The sequence below is a fragment of the Oryza sativa genome, chromosome 4 (genome assembly GCF_034140825.1).
Source record: "Oryza sativa Japonica Group chromosome 4, ASM3414082v1".
Taxonomy (NCBI): Eukaryota; Viridiplantae; Streptophyta; class Magnoliopsida; order Poales; family Poaceae; genus Oryza; species Oryza sativa.
The window spans coordinates 36,044,611-36,072,400 of record NC_089038.1 but is presented as its reverse complement, the minus strand read 5'-3'; the positions used below and the strand labels follow the sequence as shown (position 1 = coordinate 36,072,400).

General features: G+C 44.0%; 4 protein-coding genes, 2 long non-coding RNA genes, 1 other non-coding gene and 2 pseudogenes across 20 annotated transcripts; 4 read left to right on the top strand and 5 right to left on the bottom strand.

Annotated features, from left to right (window-relative positions):
- Positions 1–716: 716 nt before the first annotated feature.
- On the top strand, positions 717–2,876 carry LOC136356136 (ABC transporter G family member 5-like; annotated as a pseudogene).
- Positions 2,877–3,725: 849 nt separating this feature from the next.
- LOC107276034 (uncharacterized) lies at positions 3,726–8,207 on the bottom strand. 10 transcript variants are annotated; one of them, XR_010740875.1, is made up of 10 exons: positions 7,732–8,207; positions 6,746–6,966; positions 6,580–6,679; positions 6,332–6,493; positions 6,193–6,239; positions 5,386–5,545; positions 5,246–5,309; positions 5,048–5,150; positions 4,428–4,501; positions 3,726–4,115 (listed from the first exon to the last, which is right to left on the bottom strand). XR_010740875.1 is itself a non-coding variant. In XM_066309700.1 (8 exons), exons 2-8 carry the CDS (start codon positions 6,941–6,943, stop codon positions 5,096–5,098), a joined length of 786 nt encoding a protein of 261 aa, XP_066165797.1. In that variant the 5' UTR covers positions 6,944–7,332; positions 7,732–8,207; the 3' UTR covers positions 4,964–5,095. The 10 variants fall into 10 exon arrangements, 4 of the variants coding, with proteins under 4 accessions (XP_066165797.1, XP_015636975.1, XP_015636976.1 ...); XR_010740871.1 differs by lacking the exon at positions 7,732–8,207 and adding an exon at positions 4,634–4,733 and having other exon boundaries at positions 3,726–4,118; positions 6,746–7,722; XR_010740873.1 differs by lacking the exon at positions 7,732–8,207 and adding an exon at positions 4,634–4,733 and having other exon boundaries at positions 6,746–7,722.
- Positions 8,208–8,424: 217 nt separating this feature from the next.
- Positions 8,425–9,266, top strand: LOC107277208 (uncharacterized). The gene is made up of 4 exons (XM_066309856.1): positions 8,425–8,686; positions 8,753–8,852; positions 8,939–9,100; positions 9,196–9,266. Exons 1-4 carry the CDS (start codon positions 8,489–8,491, stop codon positions 9,264–9,266), a joined length of 531 nt encoding a protein of 176 aa, XP_066165953.1. The 5' UTR covers positions 8,425–8,488.
- Positions 9,267–9,498: 232 nt separating this feature from the next.
- LOC107280669 (uncharacterized) lies at positions 9,499–10,898 on the bottom strand. Of its 2 annotated transcripts, none has more exons than XR_003241831.2 (3): positions 10,815–10,898; positions 10,627–10,743; positions 9,499–9,610 (listed from the first exon to the last, which is right to left on the bottom strand). It is a non-coding gene; the product is annotated as an uncharacterized lncRNA (long non-coding RNA). The 2 variants fall into 2 exon arrangements; XR_003241830.2 differs by having other exon boundaries at positions 10,627–10,737.
- Positions 10,899–11,433: 535 nt separating this feature from the next.
- Positions 11,434–13,841, top strand: LOC136356135 (uncharacterized). Its single transcript, XR_010740870.1, has 2 exons — positions 11,434–11,836; positions 13,218–13,841. It is a non-coding gene; the product is annotated as an uncharacterized lncRNA (long non-coding RNA).
- Positions 13,842–14,685: 844 nt separating this feature from the next.
- LOC136356134 (uncharacterized) lies at positions 14,686–15,550 on the bottom strand (annotated as a pseudogene).
- A 132-nt stretch (positions 15,551–15,682) lies between these two features.
- Positions 15,683–20,193, bottom strand: LOC107277514 (histone-lysine N-methyltransferase SUVR4). 3 transcript variants are annotated; one of them, XM_015781142.3, is made up of 8 exons: positions 19,843–20,193; positions 19,237–19,762; positions 17,473–18,464; positions 17,095–17,360; positions 16,929–16,995; positions 16,771–16,821; positions 16,069–16,162; positions 15,683–15,945 (listed from the first exon to the last, which is right to left on the bottom strand). In XM_015781142.3, exons 1-8 carry the CDS (start codon positions 20,026–20,028, stop codon positions 15,917–15,919), a joined length of 2,211 nt encoding a protein of 736 aa, XP_015636628.1. In that variant the 5' UTR covers positions 20,029–20,193; the 3' UTR covers positions 15,683–15,916. The 3 variants fall into 3 exon arrangements, with proteins under 3 accessions (XP_015636628.1, XP_015636630.1, XP_066165796.1); XM_015781144.3 differs by having other exon boundaries at positions 16,771–16,797; XM_066309699.1 differs by lacking the exon at positions 16,771–16,821.
- Positions 20,194–20,290: 97 nt separating this feature from the next.
- Positions 20,291–20,371, top strand: TRNAL-AAG (transfer RNA leucine (anticodon AAG)). Its single transcript has one exon. It is a non-coding gene; the product is annotated as a tRNA-Leu (tRNA).
- Positions 20,372–21,995: 1,624 nt separating this feature from the next.
- On the bottom strand, positions 21,996–26,409 carry LOC107275757 (dolichyl-diphosphooligosaccharide--protein glycosyltransferase subunit 1B-like). 2 transcript variants are annotated; one of them, NM_001425674.1, is made up of 8 exons: positions 26,211–26,409; positions 25,747–25,791; positions 25,035–25,669; positions 24,396–24,543; positions 24,088–24,267; positions 23,652–23,720; positions 22,556–22,645; positions 21,996–22,443 (listed from the first exon to the last, which is right to left on the bottom strand). In NM_001425674.1, the coding sequence occupies exons 1-8, from the start codon at positions 26,340–26,342 to the stop codon at positions 22,318–22,320; spliced, it is 1,425 nt and encodes a 474-aa protein (NP_001412603.1). In that variant the 5' UTR covers positions 26,343–26,409; the 3' UTR covers positions 21,996–22,317. The 2 variants fall into 2 exon arrangements, with proteins under 2 accessions (NP_001412603.1, XP_066165234.1); XM_066309137.1 differs by lacking the exon at positions 25,747–25,791 and having other exon boundaries at positions 22,124–22,443; positions 25,035–25,690; positions 26,187–26,407.
- Positions 26,410–27,790: the final 1,381 nt, after the last annotated feature.

The following is a 27,790-nucleotide window of genomic DNA, read 5'->3' as shown; positions in this document are numbered from 1 at the left end:
CTAATTAAGGTTTAGGGTTTAGGGTTTCTAATTAGGGTTAGGGTTTAGGGTTTATTTATACATGATGCATAAATATGTAGCACAAATATATAGTATCATGACATCTTGTATAAGGTTTAATTTTCACGGGAGAAGAGTAGACTGGAGTAATAGTTTCTGTATAATAAAAGATAGTAGGCAATAATTGCGTGAATGGTTGCTTGCAAAATCAACGTATATCAGAAATGCAGACAGGCAAGGGGGGTTAGAGTTTTTCTATTTGTTTTGATCAACTTGAACATTGTTAATAATTGTCTAGTGCAGTAATGAAGCGGATACAGGTGCGAGGATGGATGCGTTTTGGTGCAGGTGGGCGGTAGGCGGTAGAAGATCGATTGCCAACGACGAGACGACGATACGGCTAGCTTAGCTCAGGCTGGCCGCCCGGCCGACGAGGTAAAGCAGCAGATGCATGTGAAGCTGGCTGGCTGAGGCTGGCTCGCTCGCTAGCCGACAACGTCATGTGATCCCTTGGCTCAGCTGCGCGCTCGCTTATACCCAACCACAAACTGCTCGATTCGATAGCTTCCTCAGATCAGTTGTAATCACAGGACACTTCTGCCCCTCAATCAGACAACACTAATACTGCTGTTTAGGGTGCAAAACAGGGAAAGCCATAGCATGATAGGAGTACGGAGTAGTACCAGCCAACCATAAACCAAGCAGGCACCCCCCCCCCGTCCTTGTGAAAGAGAAAAGGTTTTAACCGACCAACCAATATTTGGCACGCACGCACGCACGTAGCTCACACGGGCACACACAGTAGTCGCTCGCTCATCACTAGCAGCTCACACTCATCATCCATCACACGGAACAACGATGCACAACAACAATACTCTCCTCCTCCTCCTCCTCCACTGTGTTGTTTAGCTGCAGCATCCCATGACCAATGGGGATGGGGATGGAGAAAGATGGTTGCGAGGTGGAGGCTCGGGGCATCAACCACCACATCCGCATCCCCATCCCCATCCCCATCCAAAGCGCGCTCACCCTCTCATGATGATGAAGATATGGAGCAGGGAAGAAGACGAAGACGAGCAGCAGCAGCAGCAGCATCCCACGACCACCACCACCCGCCACGTTCTCCGCAACGTCTCCTGCCGCGCCCGCCCCGGCGAGCTCCTCGCCATCGTCGGCCCCAGCGGCGCCGGCAAGTCCACCCTTCTCGAGATCCTCGCCGGCCGCCTCCACCCCTCCACGCCTCCCGACCAGGACCAGCTCCTCCTCAACGGCGCCCCCGCCACCACCGCCGACCTACGCCGCGTCTCCGCCTACGTCACCCAGCGCGACGTCCTCTTCCCGCTCCTCACCGTCCACGAGACGCTCCGCTTCAGCGCCTGCCTCCGCCTCGGCACCCGCAACCGCATCGACATCGACGCCCTCATCCACGACCTCATCCTCGCCCGCGTCGCCGACACCAGGGTCAAGGACCTCTCCGGCGGCGAGCGACGCCGCGTCTCCATCGGCCGTCCACGACCCCGCGGTTCTCATCCTCGACGAGCCCACCTCTGGACTCGACAGCGCCTCCGCCCTGCAGATCGTCGGCACCCTCCGCGCCATGGCCGACACTCGCCGCCGCACGGTGCTGCTCAGCATCCACCAGCCCGGCGCGCGCATCGTCAAGATGTTCGACTCCGTCCTCCTGCTCGCCGGTGGCTGCGCCCTCCACCACGGCACCGTCGACGCCCTCCGCTCCCTGCTCGCCTCCGCGGGCCTCGCGATGCCCCCGCACGTCGACACCGTCGAGTTCTCCATCGGCTCCGTCGACGCGCTCCGCCGCCGGAGCGCCGCCGAGGCCCGCGACCGGTGCACGCTGCAGCAGCTGTTCCAGCTGCTCAAGGAGGACGTGGAGATGGAGATGGAGATGGAGATTGAGAAGAAGAGCCGGTACGCCAACAGTTGGGCGCGCGAGGTGGGCGTGCTGGCGCAGCGCTTCTTCAAGAACGTGGCGCGGACGCGGCAGCTGTTCGCGTGCCGCACGGTGTGCATGCTGGTGGCCGGCCTGGCGCTGGGGTCCATCTTCTACGACCTCGGGGAGGAGAAGGTGGCGGAGCGCGTCGGCCTCTTCGCCTTCCTCCTCACCTTCCTGCTGTCGTCCACCACGGAGGCGCTGCCCATCTTCCTGCAGGAGCGGGAGATCCTGGCCAAGGAGACGTCGTCGGGCGCGTACCGCGTGTCGTCTTACGCGGTGGCGAACGCGGTGGTGTTCCTGCCTTTCCAGCTGGCGCTGGCCGTGGTGTTCGCGGCGCCGGTATACTGGATGGCGGGGCTCCGGAGGACGGCGGCGGTGTTCGGGTACTTCGTGGTGCTGGTGTGGCTGATCCTGTACACGGCGAACTCGGTGGTGGTGTGCTTCGCGGCGGCAGCGCCGGACTTCGTGGTGGGGAATGCGGCGATACAGGGGGTGATGGGGTCCTTCTTCCTCTTATCCGGCTACTTCACCGCGCGGTCGGCGATGCCGTCGTGCTGGGTGTTCATGCACTACCTGTCGCTGTTCAAGTGGCCGTTCGAGGCGCTGCTGGTGAACGAGTTCGCGGGCGGGGGGAGGTGCGTGGCGCGGGTGATGGGCGCCTGCGTGGCCACCGGAGACGAGGTGCTGCGCCGGGAGGGGCTCGGCGACGAGTGCCGGTGGCGCAACGTGGGCGTCATGCTGGGATTCGTCGCCGCGTACCGCCTGCTCGGCTACGCCGTGCTCAGGGCAAGGTGCACCCTTGCGCTCAGGCCCAGGCCCAGCAGGCCCACCCGGGGCCTCATGAGCACCGGATCCTCGCCGTCGTCTACCTCCTCCTCCTCCTGACTCCTCACGTCATCTACTACTGTACTAGCACCTATACTACTGTTTCCCTTAACACGATCGATCGTGTTTCCTCGTTTCATTGATGCCTCCAAAACTCCATCACATCTCCATGACTCCATGGATGCATGCAGGATGCAGCCAATACTAGTTACTACAAGTACTGTACTACTAGTAGTTCAGTAGGACCACTATTGCGCACGAATCTTACCTAATGATCGCCTACTCTTTGACTATACTACATACACTACGACAAGAACTGAGGTGATGCGCAACTGTTTTTGTATGAAATTCAGTCAAACTATTTAGTTTCGATTAGTAACCAAAATTGGGTACTGATGTGCAAGGAAATACTGATCTGCGGACCCGTGGATTGAGCTAAAAGACAGGCTTGGGTTGGGAAGCACTCAATGTTGATTTTTATAAGACGTGTTTTGATTTTAAAGTGTTAAAGTTTATAAGACGTGTTTTGATTTCTATCGAGGATGCAGTTTTAACATAAATCGATTATCAATGTTTAATATGAAGAATTTCAAAATAAAAATTTGTAAAAACCAACTAGTGGGGCCTTATCACTACTCCCTCGTTTCATCATATTGTAAGACATTTGGATTGTTTTCCCTAGTCAAACTTCTTTTTTAAGTTTGATCAAGAAAAACCACATAGCAATAGATACTTGAAACTAATTTGGTGTAATAGATGTTAATTTTTCTATAATTTAGTAAAACTTAAAGAATTTTGAATAGAAAAAAGTTAAAACATCTAATAATATAAAACAAGAGTATAAATAAACAACACGTCTTCCTATCTAGAGGAATTTACTTAAGCTTGACTCAACAATATAAGGATGAGTGTCAGGCTCTCCACTCAAAACTCCAAAATCCGATTGAAATGAAATCCACCAAAATTACTATGATTTTCCTTGGAATTAAAGGGGGCCTCACCGCCTCAGTTCCAGACATGCAACCACACAGCATAGCGAACTCACATTCGCATGTCCTGTTCTAGAAACGACACCAACGAGGATGCACTGTAATGGACTATCAATCATGGATCAAGCAATACAAGCGCATGCAGCTCCTGCTCAATCCTGAAACCAGGCGAAACGACCTGCCTCTGTGCGGCGCCGTGGACATTTAGCAGTACAACATGTCACAGAGGAAGAGGCTGTCCTGGAACGAGACCATGGAAGGACGTACGTTGTTCATGCCTTCGCCCTGTGGTGATGATGCTAGTGCTGGTGCTGGGAGAAAGAAGATCTTTTCAGGTTCAACTGTCGACTCTGCTGCGGTTCAAGGGAAGAACATGTCATTGTCAGTCAACACAGATAAAATGGTTCCATGAAAATACAGCTGCTGAAATGGAAAATGAATATAGCAATATACTTCCTCCATTTCATATTATAAGACTTACTAGCATTGCCCACATTCATATATATGTTAATGAATCTAGATATATATATGTGCCTAGATTCATTAACATCTATATGAATGTGGGCAATGCTAGAAAGTCTTATAACCTGAAACGGAGGTAGTACTAAGGAGCAATAGCATGCCAAACGACAAAAAACAAGCACAGTAGCTACACCATGTACCTGTAGTTTGAAGCAAAACACTCAGAGCCAAGCAATTCCATATGATAGAAACATTCATCATGGAGTTCATTCGTCTGAACAAACAAACCATAACCCCCTGATTTAGATGTTCCATAAAACGTTTCATGAATAACAGCAGGCAAAGAAATGCAAGCTGCAGAAAAACATGAAAGAGATGTCTGTATATGATCTTTCTATATGGTTACCTGACACTACATTCTGTTGTAGATATGCCAAGGTGCGGATGGTTTTTTAAATGATAACTGTAATATAGACACATTCTGGTACATTCTATGAATATAGGCACTGCAAGAAATTAAACCACTAAATTGTATACACCAAAGCCAGCCAGCGGAAGTTAAAATACGGTTCTCTGATTCATAGTATCTTTTTAAAAAAAAAATCAATGCGCAATACAATAACTGGTAAAAAAATCTTAGTACCACATCAGCTAAAAGACAACTGATAAGCACACTTAGCTTATGCCAAACAGGTAAACAAGAGAAAAATAAAGTGCACAATAAAAAGTGAGCAGGTTTGTGTCAATAAATGCATTAGCTTGATTTCATAGATTTGATACAAGTAAAAATGGCCCCAAAACTAACAAACCACACACTCACGCTTTAGAAGTTTGTAACTAATCAATACAGAGAAAAGGCAATATCTGACTATTCTTCGACATCTTCCTCAGTATCTTGCAACAAAGCTCCTCGCACTCTCGCCCTGGAGAAAAATAGCAAGAGTCAGAGCTGGTCTACAATCAGATACAATAAAATTTCTTTTCATGTAAAAGTAGCGATTCAAGAAAACCGTACAACCTCCGAGATACAGAGGCTATCCTCTTCGTGGCTTTAGCTGGAGGAACTTTGATAGGTGAAACTACTGCAGGTTTGCAATTTCATTAGCTGAGAAAACACAGAATTGTTTGTTTCAGTGCTGCATGGAGAAGCATGGTTACCTGGTGTTTGCTGCTGTGCTGGAACAATAACCTGATCAGAGCCCTGAGTCACATCAGACACACTTGGAACCTGATTGGCCACCAGCTTTGGCTTTGTTGCCTTTCTTTTGTCTAGAAAAGAAAGAGCTTCGAGTTGCTTTTGCATTATTTCATTCTTTTCCTGTGAAATCAAAGAGTGTTACTAACATCACACAATACAATTTATATAACCAACTATTGCAACAAGAAGAAAAAAACTATGGCAGAGATTAAGAATTGCTTTGCCATTACAAAAATATGCTGAGAAATTTAATTAAACAGAGGAAGCAAGCAGCATCTGACATTGAACCTCAATGATAACTGGATCTCCTGGTACAGCAGAGATTAAGAATTGCTTTGCCATTACAAAAATATGCTGAGAAATTTAATTAAACAGAGGAAGCAAGCAGCATCTGACATTGAACCTCAATGATAACTGGATCTCCTGGTACAATAGGCCAACACAGAGAACAAGGATGCAGGAGCATTCATGCTTGAAATTTTGTGGGGAAAAGAAGTGATTACTGAAAAAATAATAATCAAGCATTTATATATGGTAAACATCCAGCAATCAAGTTGTAGTATGTCAAAAACTGTCCTTTTGAACTTTAGGGCTGCATGACTAGCAGTATGTCAAGTTGGCAACCTATAATGCTAATAAAGGGTTTGACATTGTGACGAAAAGAAATGTATGTATGGTTCCATTTATGCTAACGATGTACTCCTTCATCAAGCAGCAGAAACATCGGTTAATGATAAGTAAAGTAATAAGGGGGTTAGGGAAACAACCTTTTCAGATGATAGAGTCTCCATCAGCTTTGACGCTCGCTCTTGTTCTGAAAAAGAGGGGATATCAATGTTTAAGAGAAACAAAAGCATAGGGGTAATATAATAGTACTAGAGTGAATAATAATGGAGCGAGTAGGACCTCTGGATGCATGGTCCTGCGTAGTCCTAAAAGCGGCATAGAGTGATAGTGAGAAATTGGCAATGACATCATTCAGCGCGGAGTGAGTAAGGGTGTTGAGGGAAATGGTGATGCGAGGTAGACCCTTTGCCTTTGTAGCAACAAGATGAACGCGATCAAGCCCTGTAGTATTATCCATATGAGCATAGGGAAGATGGGCAATGTAGTGTAGTGTAAAAAAGCGTGGTATAGGTAGTTTGAGTACCGACCATTGTGAGGAAAGAGGAGGTTGACTTCCCCAGAGGAGAGGCAAGATTTGAGGTAATCCAGGAAGTCGGAGCAGGAGCCGCCGATCCCGACGTCGTCTCTCTGGAAAAGCACAATGCGATTAGTGAGACTGATACTGATTAGGGATTGGGAGGAGAAGGGGCTTACGAGATCGTCGATGTCGGAGAGGAAGAGGGAGCGGTCCCAGGCGTGGGAGTGGAGGTCGGTGGCGAGGAGGCAGAGTTGGGAGACATCATCAGTATGGGCGTGGGCGTGGGCGTGGAAGAGGACGGGTCGCATCCGTATCGTCACCGGCGGCTTGGCCTCGCCGAACACGGAGCCGAAGGCATCCATGGCCATGGCCATGGCCAGCCTGACTCGACTCTGGTCTGGAGTGGGCCACCCAAGTCAGGGAGAGAGAGAAAGAGAGAGAGAGAGTCCTTGGGGTGACTCGGAGGCTGTGTTCGGATTACTAATCTATCTATACTACTTAAAAAACACATAGTGGTGATGGTGAAGCCAGAGCAGACACGGGATCCAACGTAAAAACGTACACCGACAAGTTCGGAGCGAAAAAAAAAAGCGCACACTCCACCACCGCAACAAAAAAAACAAAACAAAAAAAACCGTGAGCCACGGCCATCCTCCGCAACAAAAAAACAGAACAACCCTAGATCCGCGTCCCACGCCCCGGATGGTGAAGGATGGAGAGTTGGAGACTATGTGCTTCCAGATCTTTCCTGATTACTGTAAAACTGTAAACATGGGATACAGGGAAGTGGACATAAACTATTTTCATAAGATAAGATGCATAGATTATTTTCAGTTTTGTTGGCCTGATCTCCTGCAGTTAAGTTTCACCTATACTTTAGTATTTGACGTGTGGAACGACGGCCATGAATCCGGTTACTGACAGATCAAAGCCTTCTAGCATAATTGACCATGGTAAAGAACACATTGGATCTGAACCAAGCAAACTTATCACAGATGCACGCCACCAATCACAGGTGCATGTACTCCAAATATAAATGTGTCTAAATATGCATGTCACTGATAAATACTACAAAATACTATTTTTTTATTGTAAATATACATGTGTGAATCAATTGCACAAGATCAAAGACGTTTGTTTCTTTGGAGCATGTGTATTGTACCTGGTTGGAGCCGGCCTATGTAACCTGAGCTTGAACCGGCGGCGACGCTTCCAGTCAAGGGTAGGTTGGCCACAACGAGGCGGCGTCCCTGACCGGACGGCGATGAGGCTTCGCTTGATATGGCAGCAGGAATCAGCAAAGGCGGCGGCGTCTCCTTCCTGGTGGTGGTGGCTGAGAGGCCGGAGGAGAACGACGGCGAGGAATCGGCGCAGGCGGTGGGCGTATATTCCTCTTTGGCTGTTGTCACGATTAGAGGGCAAGCGAGTGGTCGCAGCGACGGCGGCGAGGAGGCGGCGCCTCGGCGGTGATGGCGCGGCGTGACGTCCTCCTCCCGCGTCGGCGGTCGAGGGTGGCGCGGGTCGCAGCGACGGCGGCTAGGAGGCGGCGCCTCGGCGGTGGAGGACGCGGCAGAGGGAGAAGGCCGAGGGCGGCGCGGGGCGTGGGACGCGGATCTAGGGTTGTTCTGTTTTTTCGTTGCGGAGGATGGCCGCGGCTCACGGTTTTTTTTGTTTTGTTTTTTTTTGTTGCGGTGGTGGAGTGTGCGCTTTTTTTTTCACTCCGAACGTGACGGTGTACGTTTCTACGTTGAATCACGTGTTTGCTCTGGCTTCACCATCACCACTACGTGTTTTTTAAGTAGTATATAGATAGATTAGTAATCCGAACATAGCCTCCGAGTCACCCAAGGACTCTCTCTCTCTTTCTCTCTCCCTGACTTGGGTGGCCCACTCCAGACCAGAGTCGAGTCTGGCTGGCCATGGCCATGGCCATGGATGCCTTCGGCTCCGTGTTCGGCGAGGCCAAGCCGCCGGTGACGATACGGATGCGACCCGTCCTCTTCCACGCCCACGCCCACGCCCATACTGATGATGTCTCCCAACTCTGCCTCCTCGCCACCGACCTCCACTCCCACGCCTGGGACCGCTCCCTCTTCCTCTCCGACATCGACGATCTCGTAAGCCCCTTCTCCTCCCAATCCCTAATCAGTATCAGTCTCACTAATCGCATTGTGCTTTTCCAGAGAGACGACGTCGGGATCGGCGGCTCCTGCTCCGACTTCCTGGATTACCTCAAATCTTGCCTCTCCTCTGGGGAAGTCAACCTCATCTTCCCTCACAATGGTCAGTACCCAAACTACCTATACCACGCTTTTTTACACTACACTACATTGCCCATCTTCCCTATGCTCATATGGATAATACTACAGGGCTTGATCGTGTTCATCTTGTTGCTACAAAGGCAAAGGGTCTACCTCGCATCACCATTTCCCTCAATACCCTTACTCACTCCGCACTGAATGATGTCATTGCCAATTTCTCACTATCACTCTATGCCGCTTTTAGGACTACGCAGGACTATACATCCAGAGGTCCTACTCGCTCCATTATTATTCACTCTCTAGTACTATTATATTACCCCCTATGCTTTTGTTTCTCTTAAACATTGATATCCCCTCTTTTTCAGAACAAGAGCGAGCGTCAAAGCTGATGGAGACTCTATCATCTGAAAAGGTTGTTTCCCTAATCCCCTTATAACTATACTTATCATTAACCGATGTTTCTGCTGCCTGATGAAGGAGTACATCGTTAGCATAAATGGAACCATACATACATTTCTTTTCGTCACAATGTCAAACCCTTTATTAGCATTATAGGTTGCCAACTTGACATACTGCTAGTCATGCAGCCCTAAAGTTCAAAAGGACAGTTTTGACATACTACAACTTGATAGGTAGAATGCATGTTTGTAATAGAATCATTTAGCCCAATAAAACTTAGAATCAATGTGATCAAAGGAGGGGCAAACTTGCCTTCATCTGCAAACTCCTGAACCTGGTCGTCAACAAACTCACCCTCTTCTTCTTCGACGTACTCTTCCTCTATACAAAATACACGTATACGATAAATACAAAAATGCATAAAAACCAAAATGCATGAAACTTATGCAGTGAGTGTGTGCTGGTCTTAGGTGGTCTCTGGTGAAGGAATTTTTATTTTGTCACTTTTTATTCACAGAGATATGCATTTTACAATTAAAAAGGTTTAAAAAGGGCTAAGTTTTATTAAGCAACATTTTTGTACAGAAGTGAAGAAATTACTTTCACAATGTTACAGAGCATGATTTTATAAAGTTAACAGAAGTGGTTTCACAATTTTTATAGCTATATTCAATTTGTTATGGATTTAACAAGTTCTAGGCAACATTATGGCAAAACAAAAATAAAGGAAAAGTTTGTACAGAAAGTACCCAGTTTTATATTTTTTAAAATATATCACAGCTTTATGGATCTAATAAAACTGGTTTCACAATTTTTGAAGTTAAAATGAATTTTCTACAAATTTTAGAAGTTCTGCTCATTCTCTGTTTTAAACCAAAATAGAAATCAATTTTCGAAATTGAATTCCAGCCGGGTCCACAGGTCAGTGAAAGGAGATTTGCAGAGAGGCCCTCGTAAGTTGGGGGAATCAACCCGCACTTCTTCTGCCACTTGGACAGCAAAATTTATTAAGAGTCCCTATTCTTTTGTTTATTTCCATCAAGGTTCTGCTATAGTAATATGAGTCATGGCATTTTTCAGATTGGACCCTAGTGTCGATCAAATTCAAGAAATGAAGTCCCCAGCTAGCTCACATCGGGAGCAGCCATGGCTGAGCTCGGTCTACGGCTCACCGGCGGCGATCGGTGGATCGAATCGGTTCGAGCACAAAATAGAAAATGTAGAGGACGTTCTTGCGCATCCGTGAGTGGTGGTGGTGAGGGAAATGGTGGTCTGTAGCCCATGGAACATGAGCTACAATGGCGGTGTGTCTCGGTATGCCCATGCATGTGCATGCAGAGGCTTGGTTAGTGCAAAGGGTTAGTGCATGTGCTCTCATATGGTATCAGGGTGCTCACCAAGCAGAGAAACGGAGGCAGCGAGGTCCAGGGAGCGGCGGAGGTGGTGGTTGTTGGCCAACGACGGCAAAACTCCGGCGTCAACGTCGCCGGGTCGACTCAAGGCGCGAACTGCAACTTCGAGAGTACGGGGGTGTTAGAGATGAGCCACAGAGGGTGCATGCACGAGGAATCCGGCGGAAACTCACCGGAGCTTGGTGTTGCTTCGGTGGTGAGGAACGGCGGCCGGAGCGGCGTCGGCGGTTCGGGTGGCCGGCGGCGAGGACGGTGACGAAACACAGAAACACAGTATTCTAGGATGCCATGTACCTCATTTGCCTGGGCTTGTTTGGGCACCATAAACGTGAGGATGATTGCTTTCTCATTCAAGAGTGCAACTTCTGTAGAAATTGATGTAGCAACTAGCAGGTGTATTTTTCAGTTTTATTATGTAACTTCTCATCCACATAAGTTATTGCATATGCCATATCCACTATTTGAACGGCTGAGTCTGAGTTTGATGATATGTAAACCCCTCATTTATGTGCATAACTACATCTAGCCCAAGTTGGTGATTTAGCTCCATGAACATAGAACAAGGAGCTAGTGTGCCATAGTTTTTTTGACATACGTTTGCCCCAACCAAAGCAAGAATCAGCAAAGCAAAACAATCTTGCTAAAATGGCATCTAAAAAATAAAAATTATGTTAGATGTATAGTGCCTAACTGGTGTTGCAACAATCTATTTTGCACGTTCTCTGTTGTAGGTTGTTAGTCTCAAGTTTTTGCTTCTGTTGTGCAGCAACGACGGGCACAGGCAAATAGAAAAGGCACTCGGATGGATGACGGCATTCGTGGCTTTAGAATTGATCCTCCAGCAAGAGTCGGCGAAAATGGCATTGCTCAGCGTGTTCCTCTGTTGCATGCTGGCCGTTCATCGTCTACTCTGGGCCGATCGAATGAGACTGATGAAAAGACCCAAAGATTTTACACATCTCAGATGCCGAACTTGTCTTGTGCTGCTGAGCCACGAGGCGGTGCTACTCGGTCATCTAACCATGGGGATGGTGCCAAGAGGCCACATTTGAGAGAGCATCCATCTAGGTCAAGGTACAGGCAATTAACTGCTGTTGATTCCTCCGGTAGATCTGAATGGACACACCAGTTTCAAGAAAGACCGTCATCTTCCCATCGGAAGGAAGGTGGGGCGGCTAACAAGGAGCATACTGTGGTGAGTCAGCTATATACTATATAAACTTTCTTTTTCATTTGTGCGAAAAAAGGACAGGAGAAAATTAAGACCGCATTTCACCATTCATTGGGTAATTACCCGCCTCTATACATTAATAAAAACTAGCGTGGGGCCCGCGCAGATTGTGCGGCTAGCATCATTATATTTTCTCTCATATAATAGAATATATGTTTTCTCATTATATTATTCAAATATATTAAAATGACAACATAATTTTAAATTTTGCAATAACTTTACAAAACTACTAATGTGTAATATTCATATTGTATTTTATATACGTGTTAGTTATTAATTATTTTCAATATCAAATTTTAGTTATTTGTAAATTATATGTATTCCTATATGGACTCTAGACTCGTCTTTTAATATTTTTTTAAAAAAAATTCTGAATTTTCTGTAAATTGTATTTTTATATAGACTCTATGCTTTTTTTCCAATATTATTTATTTTTATTTCTGAATTTTTATTATTTCTAATTGTATTTCTATGTGGACTCTAAACTTATCTTTCAATATTATTTAATTTTTAATTTCGAATTTTAGTTACTTCTAAATTGTATTCCTGTATTGACTTTAAATTCTACTTCCCATGTTTTTCTTAATTTCGAATTTTAGTTATTTGTAAATTGTCTTTTTACTTCCCATGTTTTTCTTAATTTCGAATTTTAGTTATTTGTAAATTGTCTTTTTATACGGACTCTAAACTCTAATTTTAATTTTATTATGTTTATTCCAAATTTTAGTTAGTTTTAAATTCCTATATGGACTCTATACTCTACTTATAATATTCCTTATTTTTTTAATTCCGAATTTCATTTTTTTTCTTAAATGTATTTCTATATGGACTCTATACTCTACTTCTAATATTTCTTATTTTTAATTCCGAATTTCAGTTATTTCCTAATTGTATTTCTATATGGACTCTATACTCTACTTCTAATATTCCTTATTTTTAATTCCGAATTTCAGTTATTTCCTAATTGTATTTCTATATGGAGTCTATACTCTACTTTTAGTCTTTTAATATTCCTTATTTTTAATTCCGAATTTCAGTTATTTCCTAATTGTATTTCTATATAGACTCTATACTCTACTTTTAGTCTTTTAATATTCCTTATTTTTAATTCCGAATTTCAGTTATTTCGTAATTGTATTTCTATATGGACTCTAGTCTCCTCTTCTAATATTTCTTATTTTTTAATTCCGAATTTCAACTATTTCTAAATTATATTTTCATATGGACTCTAGTCTCATATTCTAATATTCCTTATTTTTTAATTCCGAATTTCAGCTATTTCTAAATTGTATTTCTGTATGAATTTTGCTTTTTCTTTTTCTCCGATTAATATGAGAATTTCTAGGTCATGAGAGCGAACGTGGAGGCATGTATGGCGTATCATCAGGTGAATGGCAGTAAGAAGAACAGGATCCACTACTCTGGGCCGTTGATGCCTCACGGAGGTAACATGGAGGAGATTCTCAAAGAACACGAGCGTCAAATCCAGCAGGCGGTACGAAGGGCGCGCATGGACAACCAGGCAAGAGGCACGCAGGCGTTACGGACGGATCGCTGATTGATCTAGTTATGCAAGGGAGCTGAGCTGCCTCTGGTCCATCCCTGAATTCCTGATGATGGACAGAGATTTTTGGTTGGCTACTATATATATATTGTTGGCATGCATTGAATTGTTCATTTTTTGTGTTGCCCGTCCGTCTTCACTTGTTACTTGGGCAACACCAACCAACAAAAGAGCGGAAGAAGAGATCGACAGCGTTGCTGGCTGTACAGATAGATGATGTAATTGTAACCACACGCACGAAACAGATATATATGTAGAGATATAACTGGAATGGAAAGGAAAGGAATGATATATACACTCTGTCGGATGGAAGTTGTTTTTTTTGTTCTGTTTTGATACACTGCACTGTATGTCTGTATGTAGATGAGAGACATGAAAGAGTATATGAAAAATTGTTACAGGCGAGGCGATCGTTGCAAGGTGTACAATTAAGTCAGTTCCACTCAAACTGCACGAGTTACTGCAAATTAAAAGGCAACAAGTTAAGGTCATGTACAATTGTTCTTTCTTAGCGTTGCTAATTATGAATATTTGTTGACATGGAAAAGAGAAATATGAGAGATAAAATGTTATTGCTACGGTAACAATGGCCTAACAACGACTCTTAAACTCTATATGGAAACATGGTTACATGAGGGTGAAAAATAGAAAAAAAAGTTAATAAAATAAATATTCTTTTAGTTAATGGTTAGAGCTTTTATCGTCTCAACTGTTGTGATAATGACATAGTTTTTAAATAATCTTATATTGGCTAAGTACAACTTTTGTAAAGATATACTACCTGTGTCCAAATTTATAGCTAAAAATGCTTAGAAAGGGTAAGAAATATATGAAATTCCTCATTTATAAATATAGCACATCTTATGCGTACTCACTTTACGTATGCACGTCACATTCTAATCAACATTAGCTTTGTAAGATTAACCTTGTCAAGTCATTGCGATCCTAGTTTATACGAATTAGACAAGTTTGTGCATCCAAACGAGTATTTTATAAGTTTATGTATTAAATTAAACCACCTAACAAATTTGTATGTCACCCATGCAATTTACTCTTATTCCTGCCTAACGATCAGCTCCGTTTTCCGAGCCACAACTAGGGATGGCAACAGGGCAGGTCGGAGCCGGGTTGGGCTGGAACGGCCCCGCCCCCGACCCCCGACTTTACTACCCGGCCCCGGCCCCGACCATGGATGCGGGTGAAAAATCCCACCCGCCCCCGACCCCTGCAGGGACCCGCAGCGAGTAGTATCTCTATCCAATCAGCATAGAAAATCCAAGACAATTATCAACTTAGTGCATCACATGGATTATCTCCTAAGAGACCAACTCAATAACACATGCATTTGGGCACAGTTTCATTCACAAGGCACAGTTGAAGACTTGGAGTATTGGAGATGGAGCAATACCTCGCCTGTGAATCGCCTGGAGTATTTGGGAGTATTGGAGACGTGAATTGCCGGCCGCCGCCGCGCCTGTGCGCTGCAACCTCGCCGGCCGCGCCTATCGCCTCGCCGCGCCCTGTGCACCGCCGCCGCCGCGGCGCCCTGTGCACCGCCGTGGCCCTGAGCTGGAGCCGTGGAGGGGACGGGAGACGTGAGGCTGGACGCCAGAGGGGAGACTGGAGAGGAGGGGAGGGGAGATGGTGGCTGGCAACGCCGAGATGTGGCCAGCGACGTCGAGGGTAGGGGAGATGACGAGATGCACCACCACTGTCTCACGTGGTGTGACGGGAGGGGAGGGGAAATGGGGAGGAGAGAGTGAGAGCTAGGGTTTAGTACATTATTTGGATGGGTTGGGCTTTTTTTTTTGCTTTCAATGGGCTATATTTTGAGGGTTTATATATCCTCCCCGGGGCCCCGCGGGTCACCCGCGGGTGAAATGTTCCCCCGTCCCCTCCCCGGCCAAATGCGGGGCCCCGACCCCGGCGCACCCGCGGGTGAAAAATCCCACCCGCCCAGGGGACCCGGCCCCGCGGGGGACATTGCCATCCCTAGCCACAACAGCTCCAGCGAACTCAGCCCAAATCAGCGTAAAAGTCACATCGTGAAGCTCAACAGCTGCACTGCCTAGCACCAACGGCAAGCCGGCGAGCATCAAGAAGTGGTAACGGGCCCAACATTTTGACCTATCAAAAAGGGTTGTGCTGAAATTTAGTAGTTTTTCATGCTAAAAATATTTAAGGATGTGGTAGGTTATGAAAGAACCCATGGGACCCTAGGTGTATGGCTTCGGAGCGGAAGGAGGTGCGGAAAAAGGAATTACTGTTTTGACAAGCGACAGATTCCAAGAACTACAAAAGGTAGGACTTTGGGTCTTCAGCGCCATTCACAAACCAAAAGGTTTCTCGAACAGTCTAACTGACAAGTAGACAAGTTCTAAAATAAAGCACAGATTGTAGCTAATCTACTACGATATTAGTTTAGTTCGTTCCGTGATGCACGCGTGCATCAACCCCGTATCTTCTACCAAGTCCTTTGATCATTTCGCAGCAGCTTTCCCTCGTTTCCCTGCAAAAGAGCATAAGTACCTAAACAATCACTTCCTCAATCAATATGCAAAATTTAGATGCAGAACAATCCGGCATGCAATTTTTAAAGTAAATGGTTTTAAACCAAGCAAGGAGAACATACTCGGATGCCTGATACCGCGGCAATATCTGCTTCCACATAGACACTGAAATGCTTTAACAGGATCTTTGCCATCACCAAAATCAATACCATAGTCCTGAAACCAAGAATATTAAATGTAAAGGGGAACATCTTCCACAGATATTAATAGGTGTTATATATATTGCAGCTCTAGGTTGGTCCCATAAACAAAAGGAGTAACCCAAAACAAATATGCAACAGGGGAAAAGGGAACCTAGAACTTGATACGATTTTACTTCGCTGAGAATAGGATGAAGTGGCCAGCAGATATTGCTATACAATGTTAACATACAAATGACACAATTATTAAAAACCTGACATGATGCGATAAAAGGTTGGTCACCGTGCATCATAACTGAACTGAGTAATAATGAGAGCACATGACCAAATAGAATAAATTTGTAAATAATATAGGTTGTGAATTGAGAATTGCATCAAAGCATGTGAAGAGATGCTATAAATGGAATTGCCCACTGGATATACGTTGGAGAAGCCTCAAACAAAGGACGGTAAGGAGAGATTGAAACAGTTTAAGCTCAATCTTTTTAGAGAAGTACGAAGTACTTAAGCTACGTAAATCATTCAGCATCTGCAGGAACACTTTCTTAGAGAAACACATATGTTCAGACATTTGCACAAAGTATATGCTGCAGTAATATTCAGAAGTAACTAGACAAGACTTACCCATGTGAGCTCCTCAAATGCCTCCACCTTCTTGGTTGTGAAAAATGCAAGCTGTGTCACCCAAAATATATATATATATATATATATATATAGTCTATGATGTGCTCTTTTGAGGAGCCTTAAAAGCATATACTTTTTAGTAGCTAAAGAGAACTTACATGATAATAATGATGATCAGGCGTCTCCACTTCAACAGGTATCTCAACTAAATTCGCATCATAGCATCTATGTAGTGAAGTATTCAAACAGAAAAAACATAAGTAATGCACATAAGCCAAATCTTTGTTGCTGGCCATAGTTATTAATTTGAAAACCGGAGCACACCTATGGTTGATAAATCTCCCAACATTCCCATAAAATGTTGAATCCAGGGATAAAGCTTCTTCATCTTTCAACACACCTTCAGAACCCCAATCAGCATCCAAGAGAACAGGGTAGGTATGCCTACCATTGTTCATGTTTTGAAGTGTCCTTTCATGCAGTTCTGTACTAGTTAGTACTTCCCCAACATATTCACAAACAAAGGCTCCTTTTGGCAGTTCATCAAGAGTGCGAAGACCCCAACCCTTCCCTTCTCCTGTGAAAAATACCTGGACGTTCGAATTGACAGTAATTCAAACATTCGGCATTAGTATAATCTGCACACTGCCAATGACAAATATAGCATAAATACCAATACAAGTCAAAGGCATTAAATATTACCTGCAGATTGCATGTGATGCCACGTTGAACCACACGGTTACCACATTGCATGTTACAACCACATTTACTCCAGCATTCCTTGATAAATTTCCTAGCAAGATGTCCTCTGCAAGGCTCTGGTGAAGCTTCATTCCTAGATCTCTCGAGTGGGCAGGATGATTTACAGAAGAACTTGTGACATTTTTCTGGGAAACGATTCATAGAAACACATTCATCAAGGAATGGTGTCCTAACCAGACCTTCTGGTGTATACACATATTCGCCCCCGGTTTCTCTTGTGCAAGCACATGGTATAGGTGCAGACAAGCAGTTGCCAAAGCAATCAGCACAACAATCTTCATCACCAATTCTTGCAACGGAGATGTTGACATAAGCATTTTGGAAAACAAGGTTTCCTCGTATATAATAAAAGGAAGGAGGACATTTCTCACTTGCAAATTCATTGGCCACCGATATCCTCACTCTCTCTTCTCCCTTGGATATATCAGTTACATCATGGATAGGCTTCAAGTTGGCAAGTGCCAAATGAGTCTGCTGTTTAGCAACACTTGAATTTTCTGAGTCTTCCACAATAAATGATTCTCCTGCAGATTTACATTTCCTATTTCCACCATCCTCGCATGCTATTGGCTTCACAAATGGAATGCTACCTGTCATTGGCTCATTTTGTGAGCATCTCCCATTGCCAGCAACATCTGATTCTGTATTATGTTCTGCAATATGATCACTACCCAGTTGTACAACACATTGGCATATCTCATTCATGAGGCTACCAATGGAAAACTCAGGAGGCAGAATCTTGTATGAGTGAAGATATTTATCCTCCACCATCTTGAAAACTGCTTCTAAGGAAGGCATGCGGAACTTTGGGTCAACACTGCATTTCAGTGACATTTTGACCTCACCCATAGTGGATGATGCTACATCAATGACTGAAGATCCTTCCCCCGTGTTCACCTTGCTACAAGGTTGAATTGCCCTTTTTTTAGGACCTGTATAAAGTTCATAGGTTAAATGAGTCCAACCAGACTAAGCATACTGAATGCAATAAAATGACCAAAAGATGTGTTTGATCAAACTATTGGAGACGTCCCCTAAAAAATTATCACGCTAAGATATCAAACAAAGGTTGCAACCTGTTACCAGCAGAGTTTTTGAAGGCTAGAAGATTCTAAATTGTGCCAAAGAAAATATATGGAAAGGCATATGGCATATTTTAGTCTAGGGCTTTAAGAGGACTAGAGGAGTAACCAACTGAATGAAAAAGATGTGTTCTTAAGATAGTAGGCTACATCTTTTTCTTAAAACAGCTAGGTGGCTAGCACAGTTATAGCCTAGCTAAGCAAAGGCCAGCCGTTCGGTAAAAGCTAGAAAGCCTCGCTCTGGATGGAACGATAGCCAATGTGCACAAGGAAGTCCTTGCCAGTTGCCACACACAGAGAGAAAGATTGTGTGGAAACATCATTGTCAATCTTGCGTGAGCCAAACAACGAGGCTGATTACCTGACCTTCACCCAAAAGAGCTAGTTGAGCACAGCCTAGCCTTAGCAAATGAGGCTAGGATCCAAACACCCCTATAATTAATAGCTGCACAAACTGCCTGGTTGATGAAATTACTCCTATTTTCCTATTTACTTTAAAATGCCAATCCAGCAAACAGCAAAATGCCGTAATCTAATAATGGAAGTGATGAACACCTATGGTACCCTATTATCCACGGCATGACAACAAATGGATGAATCAATTAAAATTTTGTAGGCGAACCTGAAATCTGTGGAACATTTTGATCAGGTGGAAGCAATGCCAGAGGAAGTGCAACCCTTGAGGAGCTGGCATTGAGCGGATAGTCAATGAGGCCAAGGTGGGCATTTGGGCAGTCTGATGTAGCAGCAGTGCCTTGTATGGCGTCCATATCGATATCGGGCTCAGGCTTGGGTTCCCTGAGGAATGCAGAGTCTTGGAAATCTTCATCCATCATCTGTCTTGGCCTCTTGTGTGCTGCTGTAACAGAAGAAGGAGAAGCTTGGCGCAGTCGTGCAGAGGCCCTGGTCTGTGGACGGAATTGAGGAGAAGCACCATGGGATGGGGGTGAGATAGCTGCAGGAACATCTTGGTCGTCCGTAAGGGATGGAGGCGATTGAGGATCTGAGTTGGTGGCCCTAGGCTTCTTGGTGCGAGGTTCGTCGGTCTCAGTATCCACGTCGCGCGAAGCACCACAGAGGGTAAGGGGGTGATGATCATCGTCCGGCGTTGGCCTTGTCGCGCTGCAGCCGCGGTCAGCTGCGGTCTCCTGAAGAACCCCAGCGGCTAAGTAAGTCGAATCGAAATGTAAACCAAAAAAAAAGAGGAGGGCTTTGGCGACAAGGACACCTGGTGGCGGTCGAGGATGGCGTCGGCGAGGGCGCGGTAGCACTCGTCCTCGATGGGCTCCCAGTTGTTGCCGAAGAGCCTGAGGAGGTTCTTGAGGACAGGGGTGGCCTCCTTCTTGGAGAAACCCAGCTGCTTCATGGCCTCCAGCGCCTTCCTCGCCCTCTCCGTGTTCGATTTCGAACCCATCCCTCCCACCTTCCTTCCTTCCTTCCGATTCCAGCTTCCTTCCGCTACCTACTAGTCCTAGTCTAGGGCATTGCTAGGGTTTGGGGGTCAAATCGCCATGGAAGGAGGAGAGGGTTTGGGATTCTTCGACTACTCAACGGACGGGCTGGTGAGTGGGGACTGGGTGGGGAGTCGGGAGTGGGGAACGCAGCGCAAGTTTTTTTTTCAGAAAGGAGGAGATTTTTTGTTATAAAATTTAATTTCACCGATAATCCTACCAACGGTTGAGATGGCCGAGTTGGTCTAAGGCGCCAGATTAAGGTTCTAGTCCGAAAGGGCGTGGGTTCAAATCCCACTCTCAACACATTTTTTTCATATTTAATCGTAATATGTTAGATTTGAGTATCTAGCACGTCAGATTTCGATTTGATTCATTTTTTTTCATATATAACCGTAATATGTTGCGAGATTTCCTTATTTATATGTTAGATTTGAGTATCAGATTTCGATTTGATTCATTTTTTTTCATATATAATCGTAATATGTTGCGAGATTTCCTTATTTATATGTTAGATTTGAGTATCTAGCATGTCAGATTTCAACATCTTTTTCATATCATTTTTTTCATATTTAATCGTAATATGTTAGATTTGAGTATCTAGCACGTCAGATTTCGATTTGATTCATTTTTTTCATATATAATCGTAATATTTTGCAAGATTTCCTTATTTATATGTTAGATTTGAGTATCTAGCATGTCAGATTTCAACATCATTTTTTTTGAGTTAATTGCACTTTGGGCTAGGAATTTTTACCAAAGTTTCACTTTGGACAAGGGGTGAAGTTATCTTCATCACTTTGGATTAGATAAATTTACAGAAGTTTTAAATTAGACCACCCTTCTTCTCCATCAATCTTCCCTCCTTTTCTCTATTAAGCAGCCGCGCCATGGATCTGAGGGATGATCAAGCAAAGCACCAGGGTTCCTTCTCTCTCTGCTCTGTTCCCGAGCTTGAGGAACCAGCAAAATCAAGCCTGGTGGTAGCTGGCTGCTGTAGCTGTCGCTTGCAAGCTCAATACAGTGACTTGTTCCAAGCTCACATGATAAATTAAGGGAAAAAATGGTAGAAGTCAAGCAGCTAAATCAATGAGTAAAGAAATCAAGGTCATGTGGAATAATGATTGGTTTATTGTGTTGCAGGTAAGCTCGCTAATGAAATCAAGGAGTGGCAAACAAAAAAGTGGTCCAATGTGCAATATAAGGCAAGAAAACCTAGACCAAAGTGAAAACGTTAGATATAACCTAGTCCAAAATAAAACACAGGCAATAATAACCGGCCCAAAGTGCAATTCACTCTTTTTTTTCATATATAATCGTAATATGTTGCGAGATTTCCTTACTTGTATGTTAGATACTCGTAATATGTTGCGAGATTATCTTACTTATATGTTATTTGAGTATCTAGCATGTCAGATTTCGATTTGATTCATTTTATATATATACATAATCGTAATATGTTGCGAGATTTCCTTATTTGTATGTTAGATACGAGTATCTAGCATGGCAGATTTCGATTTGATTCATTTCGTAATATGTTGCGAGATTTTCTTATTTGTATGTTACTCCCTCTGTTTCAAGTTACAAGATGTTTTGACTTTTGTCAAAGTCAAACTGCTTCAAGGTTGACTAAGTTTATATACAAATATAGTAATATTAACATTACCAAATAAGCTTTATTAAATTAATAATTAAATATATTTTTATAATAAATTTATATTGGATCAAAAATATTACTACTTTTTCTATCAAATTGGTCAAACTTGAAATAATTTGACTCTGATCAAAGTCAAAATATTTTATAACTTGAAACGGAGGGAGTAGATTCGAGTATCTCGCATGTCTGATTTCGATTTGATTATATGTTTACATGGCGATTTCCCACACTTCCAGAGTTTCTTTCTTTGCCAGTGCGCCCCAACTTTAATCTGCAAAAAAAAAGGCCACAATGATTCTGGCGCAATTCTTCAAGTCTCCCTCTCCACAAAAGTGAGCACTTATGTGAGTGCAACAGCTAATACCACAGTTAGGAACAAAGCGGTACGTAACGTAGTTAAGTGAGCAGATCAATCAAGTATGGATACTTATATAAAGTCATCCTCATCATCCCATTCCTACAACGACAACGTTCTACAAAAAGACCATCTTCTCCCCCACGGGAACCGTACAAACTAACACAAAAGGCAGCCTTGATTCAACTGTGATAATTAGAAGGGCAAGTGCGGAGAGCGCCTCTAAATATTTCAAGGAGCCTATGATTTCCCAATGGAAAGATCCATGTGAAGATAAGCAATGCAGGCTACAAAGAACAGGAACACGGCTGATATCAGCATCAACGGTTCTGCGAGCATGAAGATCGGATTGAATTCGTAATACACCTGCAGTTGAGCCGAGATGTCATGCTTATCAGATAGAGTCTCACAACAGCAACATTCAGACAATTACCAATCAAATTCAAAAATGTATCAAGGCCTATCTGTCAGAGAGTACCTGGAAAGGAACATTGTGCTCTCCAACTACGTTTCTCTTCTTTAGTACAACTGTCGTCCTTCCAACAACATCAAGGTATGAATAACTAGTCTGCATTGGTAGCATACATTATTATCAAACAATAATCTTCGGGAACTGAAATCCGAAAAGGGCAAGATAATATCAAACTAGAAACGATAGGAAAATCCATCTATGAAGGAGCAAACTAAATGCTTATGGTGAAATTTCCTTGTAACAGTTACTGGTGTCCTGTTACCTACTCATTCCTACAGAACTATCCACGGATCACGACAGAAACCAAACCATGAAAGCTGTGGACATAATTACTTACTAGTAGTCAAACAACCATATTGATAAATAATGGAGAAGGCTCAAGTGATAATCAGGGGTGAAGCCAGGATTTAGGGATTCGGGGTGTCATCTATAAGATGAGAGAGCTCACTTGCGGCTCGATGGACAATGCTGTAGAGTGTGGATGTGTGATCAGCATCATGCATATCATGGCAATCAGCTAAAAGAGAAAGATATATTCAATCGGCTCTTGTTTATATTAATATGCGCAATTGCGTATGATATGTCTAGTCGCTCCTTTTATAATTATGGAAATCATGATTGTTGATGTGGTTTTAGACGTATGTGTCTACTAATATATGGATGATCACCAATTTTAAATTAGATCAATAAATAGCATCTATTTTAAATTCAGTAATATATTTAGTATATGGATGATTCAACGTCACGTCATTTCATCATTTTAATTTGAGGCTTGCAACCACATATAACATCAGTTAGTTAATCTCACTAGTAACTGATGGCCAGATTATACGGGCTGATCACCAGGCCCTCCCCAGCCCCCACGGTGGCTTCGCCACTGGTGATAATGCTGGCATTATGTAGTCTAACATGCATAGGCCTTAGCAGATGATAGATGATTCCACTGAATTAACAATGCAATCTTGCCAATGTTCTTAGACTGAATCATCTATTGATAATAACCATTATGAAATTTGTAGTTGTACACTTGCCGCTTAGCATTAAAACATAGAACACAGATATATGAACAAAAGAATGCCAATACAGAAAAATATGGGATTACCTCAAGATATTGTTCCATCAGGAAAGGAACTACAGCTTGTGGACTTGTCGATCCCTCAGGAAGCACGACCTGTAACATTAAAAGGTTTAGGTATGATGCTGTAGGACTGTAAACATGCCGAGAAATCCTATAATCTTTCCTTCCAAACAAACATCAATCCAGTCTGTTCCTCAAGAATCTATTTTTGCTTTGTTGTACAAGAGATGAAATAGGAGACATACAAATGAACATAACTAATCAAGTATGGCCAAAAATAAAATGATTGGTTGAATTTAGGTTGAAGATCACTCATGAGCATATTCTGTATGAATCTAGCAACATTCGTGGACATGACCATCTGCTACATGACTTAATATTGCTTTTCTTTAATGAAGCTACAATTAGAATCAAATGAGAAATATGTCTCATCAGAAAATTTAAAACATTGTATTCTTACTTTGATGGTAAGATCATCTACCACCGTATCCAACAGAGGGCATCCAAAAGTAAGATTTATGTAGCGTCGACCATCATCTGATTCAAAGAGAAAATCTTGCAATGGCAAACCATAGCCAATGGTGAACGTGCAGTGCCAACCACCAAATAATGGATATCTGGGCTCAATTTCAAGTTCTGACTGCATTAAAGAAAAACAATCACATCAAAATATTAGTCTCAGTTTTTTTTACATTAAGATAAAATGATATCTTATATTCCACTCATTAGCATATGATTCATTACACCACATGAAGAAGTATCTTGTACCTTGTGCGAATCACTACGCAAATGGGATGAAGATATGTTGCCGATCTCATCACGATAGTATACTGAATGAACTCGAGGAGGCAACCTTGCAAGAAGATTCTTAAATGATGACACTCCACTTATAGAAGGCCTGGATTGATACTCAAGCCTAGCAAGAAAGGTTTCAAATGAGTAACCATAAAGCAATGAACTAAATTAGCCAAAACAATACACGGAAGGACTGATTTGTTAATATATCATACATCTTCAAACAAAAGGTTACTCAATTGCATATCTGATATCTGTAAGGCATGTTGTTAGCATATAAATAGATGCATGCACCTGTTTGAATTCGTCATGGCATGTGTGACATAACCAGAACAGAAGTAAAGAAATATTCAGCTATATTTTTTAAAAAATTTTGAATCCGATGCTAGAGGACCTATATTGTTGGAAGAAGGTTGACAGATAGTCGATGTCAATAAAGGATTCAGGGTTTAAGTCATGAATCATGGGTTTGCTGGCGCATTTTTTGAAATTTGATTTGCACCAGACATTGATAGTGCTAGAATAAGATAGTTCAAGCAGCTGGATTCCAAGAGCAGAATACTAGATATGATGAAAATCAAGGTGTAAGATTCTTGCAGGCTCACAGCTAACCTTGAAAAGACTCCTTTGTGCTGAGCACCACCATGTTTCAGCTTATACTGCTCAGTGATTTGGACATTCCCCCAATGAGAAATCTCCACCTTGCGCACAAATTCCTCAACAACAGCAAACGGACGATTATTTTCATAATGCACAAGTATGGGCACATACGAGTTTGGAAGCTGGTTGTTGTATGCGCCGTATTTCACTTCATTACCAGCTCGACTGGTGGGGTCCACCCTTGTAAAGGACTCCACCCTATTGCTCGGCATTTTGATGTAGGTAACCTGCTCCAGAACATGGTACGGAGATAGAAGCACAGCACTGTCACGGTAGTAAACCAGCTGGGGATCTGACTGGGTGATCTCTGCTGGGAAGGGCTCCAAAGAGTGTGTCAAAGCATAAAATACTTCCAGCGTCGTCACCTCAGCAGGTTTCAATGGAGTGCTCAGCAAAATGGAGTACAGGCGAGCACCATTTGGAGCGGCAGCAAGATCAGAGGCTTTCACAGAGAGAGGCACATATATCTTCTTCTTGCGCTTCCCCTCCGCTCTGGTCGCCTTGACAATCGCAAGATGTTCAACCTCTGTGGGTGTGAATGCGAGTAGAACTTGAGATGCTTCAGGGGCAGTGGCATCATTCTCGAGCTGGAAGAGGTTCAAGTGTGACTAGAAATGCAGACCTTGCTGACATGGCAATTGGTTGAATCGATATCAGAATTTACCTTTAGTGTGAGGAAAACTTTGACTATGGGGCTGGTGAGGTCGATCTGCAGGAGTTTGCATTTGAGTAAGTGTATTGCTGTGCTTCACCAATCAAAAGGAAAAAAAATGAAGTGGTAGTACAAAGCAGCATAGGTATATAACAGTGTATATATTCCCATTTGATAAAGGTGCGGAGTGCCTGGCGAACAAGGTGAATCAGGCAAGGACTAACTAGACCATGCTAAAAGAAAATTAAACAAGAGCCAAATCCTAATACAGTGCAACAAATTACAAATAAATTATAGATCCACGCATGCATACACACCGGTCGATAAATTAAAGAAGGGGAGTGATTTGGATTAATAGTCACAGAGGAGCTTTCAGCCGCTATAGTTTTGAAGTTGTGGTCCTCAAACAATCAAGGTGCAAGTGCAGCGGGTGGATGAAAATTAGACATCACACGAGAGAGATCGGACTGACGAACCCTTTTCTCGGCGGAGATGACCCGGATGCTGTCCTCCGGCATCGGCGGTGAGGAGGAGACGGAGATAGCAGCGGCTAGGAGGAGGAGGAGGAGAAGAGAGGAGACGGCGGTGGACAAGGACGGCGCCATCATGGTCGTCGTTGCCTCCTCCGGCGACCGGCAGGCTTGGCTCGGCTGACCAGAGCTCAGATCTCTCTAGTCTCCTCTCCTTCTCCGCCTCTCACGCGCCTCTTCTGCCTCTTCGCTTCTGGGCCGGTTTCGGCCCAAGTACACCAGACCCCGCAGTACGCTATTCTTCAGCATCTCTTCTAACTATGATGTACAATCAGCGAAAAAAATAAAACAATTTTCTTTTAAAAAAATAAAGACCCACAAGATCACATGGAAATTAAAAAAAATTTAAAAAATGTATCTACTCCATCTCTTCCCCCTCTATCCTCTCTCTTCCCTTCCCTCATTCTCTATTGATCTCTCCACATCGTCATCCTTATTATGCCTTCAGTGTATGCTCCGAAGGGTGAAGATTTGAGCCTTTCTGGTTTTGTTGCAATGTACAACTTAGCGAAAATTCCAACATACATACCATGCTGAGGTGGAGGATGGCGATGCACCAAGGGACATCAGCACGACGACCGCCATGCACGCCTTCGAGTCAATGAGCGTCTTCGACGCAACCACCGGTAGCGAGGAGTGGAGCTGTGGAGGGATATCGATGCGGTCATGGATGTGATGCCCGATGGCGCAAATTCCGGTGCAAAGCGTGGCACCTAAGAACGTGGTATCCAGCGTGACCTATACTGAGAAGATGATCAAGTCGGTAGTGAGCACCACAGAGTACGGCATGAAGCTGGTGATGACGGTGTAAGTAGGTTGCCGGAGCCAGGACCGTCATCGCTCGCAAGATGTAGCATGACAGCAAGTGATACAGAACGTGGGCATTGCCGCATTAGCGTGGCACCGAGCGAGATGCCACCGCCACCGTTCCTACCCCTAGTGAGCCGTTGAGCGAGCAACAGGACAATGAGGGTGTCGGAGTGTGAAACTCCTCTAGCGGGGGAAGCTAGTACTCCCGTTGGAGATTCATCCAGGGGGTGAGTCAAGTCCATATGCTAATCGCGCGAGAGATGAACACAGGAGATTATACAAGTTTAGGCCACACGAGTTTGTAACACCCTACTCCTGTGTGTGGACTATGGATGCTCGAAATGAGTTACCATGAGTGGAGTCGAGGCTGGAAGTTAACTTGTTGTAGTGAAAGCTAAGCTATTTGGACTCGTTGAACCCCCTAGGGCGAGGGCCCATCCCACTCTTTTTCGGCCTTGGTCCTCCTTTTATAGTTGCAAGGTGATATATCACAGTGACCGCTCTTACAAATGGGCTCCAGTACAAGGGTTAGGTGTGTTTAGTCTTGTTGCTTCTTGGCAAGTGGGCCCAGTCATCAGGCCGCGTGCCAGCTATCGGAAGAAAGTGCAATATGGCTATGGGTCGGAGCGCAGCATGGTAATCAACCGCATCGCCTGATCAATCCACGTCATGTGCCCTTTGAGGGGTGACGATGGCCTGTCCTAGTGTTGGCATGT

Bases quoted from the DNA above. Each gene is read 5' to 3' on its own strand.
- LOC107276034 (XM_066309700.1), bottom strand. From the start codon at position 6,943: ATGGCCATGGCCATGGATGCCTTCGGCTCCGTGTTCGGCGAGGCCAAG. The intron at 6,680-6,745 runs GTAAGCCCCTTC...GTGCTTTTCCAG, and splicing joins TCTCCGACATCGACGATCTC to AGAGACGACGTCGGGATCGG. The intron at 6,240-6,331 runs GTCCTACTCGCT...CCTCTTTTTCAG, and splicing joins GCAGGACCATGCATCCAGAG to AACAAGAGCGAGCGTCAAAG.
- LOC107277208 (XM_066309856.1), top strand. From the start codon at position 8,489: ATGGCCATGGCCATGGATGCCTTCGGCTCCGTGTTCGGCGAGGCCAAG. The intron at 8,687-8,752 runs GTAAGCCCCTTC...GTGCTTTTCCAG, and splicing joins TCTCCGACATCGACGATCTC to AGAGACGACGTCGGGATCGG. The intron at 8,853-8,938 runs GTCAGTACCCAA...ATAATACTACAG, and splicing joins CCTCATCTTCCCTCACAATG to GGCTTGATCGTGTTCATCTT.
- LOC107277514 (XM_015781142.3), bottom strand. From the start codon at position 20,028: ATGGGTTCGAAATCGAACACGGAGAGGGCGAGGAAGGCGCTGGAGGCC. The intron at 19,763-19,842 runs GTGTCCTTGTCG...GGGGTTCTTCAG, and splicing joins CCATCCTCGACCGCCACCAG to GAGACCGCAGCTGACCGCGG. The intron at 17,361-17,472 runs GTAATATTTAAT...TCGAACGTCCAG, and splicing joins GCATCACATGCAATCTGCAG to GTATTTTTCACAGGAGAAGG.
- LOC107275757 (NM_001425674.1), bottom strand. From the start codon at position 26,342: ATGATGGCGCCGTCCTTGTCCACCGCCGTCTCCTCTCTTCTCCTCCTC. The intron at 25,670-25,746 runs GTAAATTCTGAT...AACCTCTTCCAG, and splicing joins AAGTTTTCCTCACACTAAAG to CTCGAGAATGATGCCACTGC. The intron at 22,444-22,555 runs GTACTCTCTGAC...GCTCAACTGCAG, and splicing joins AGCACAATGTTCCTTTCCAG to GTGTATTACGAATTCAATCC.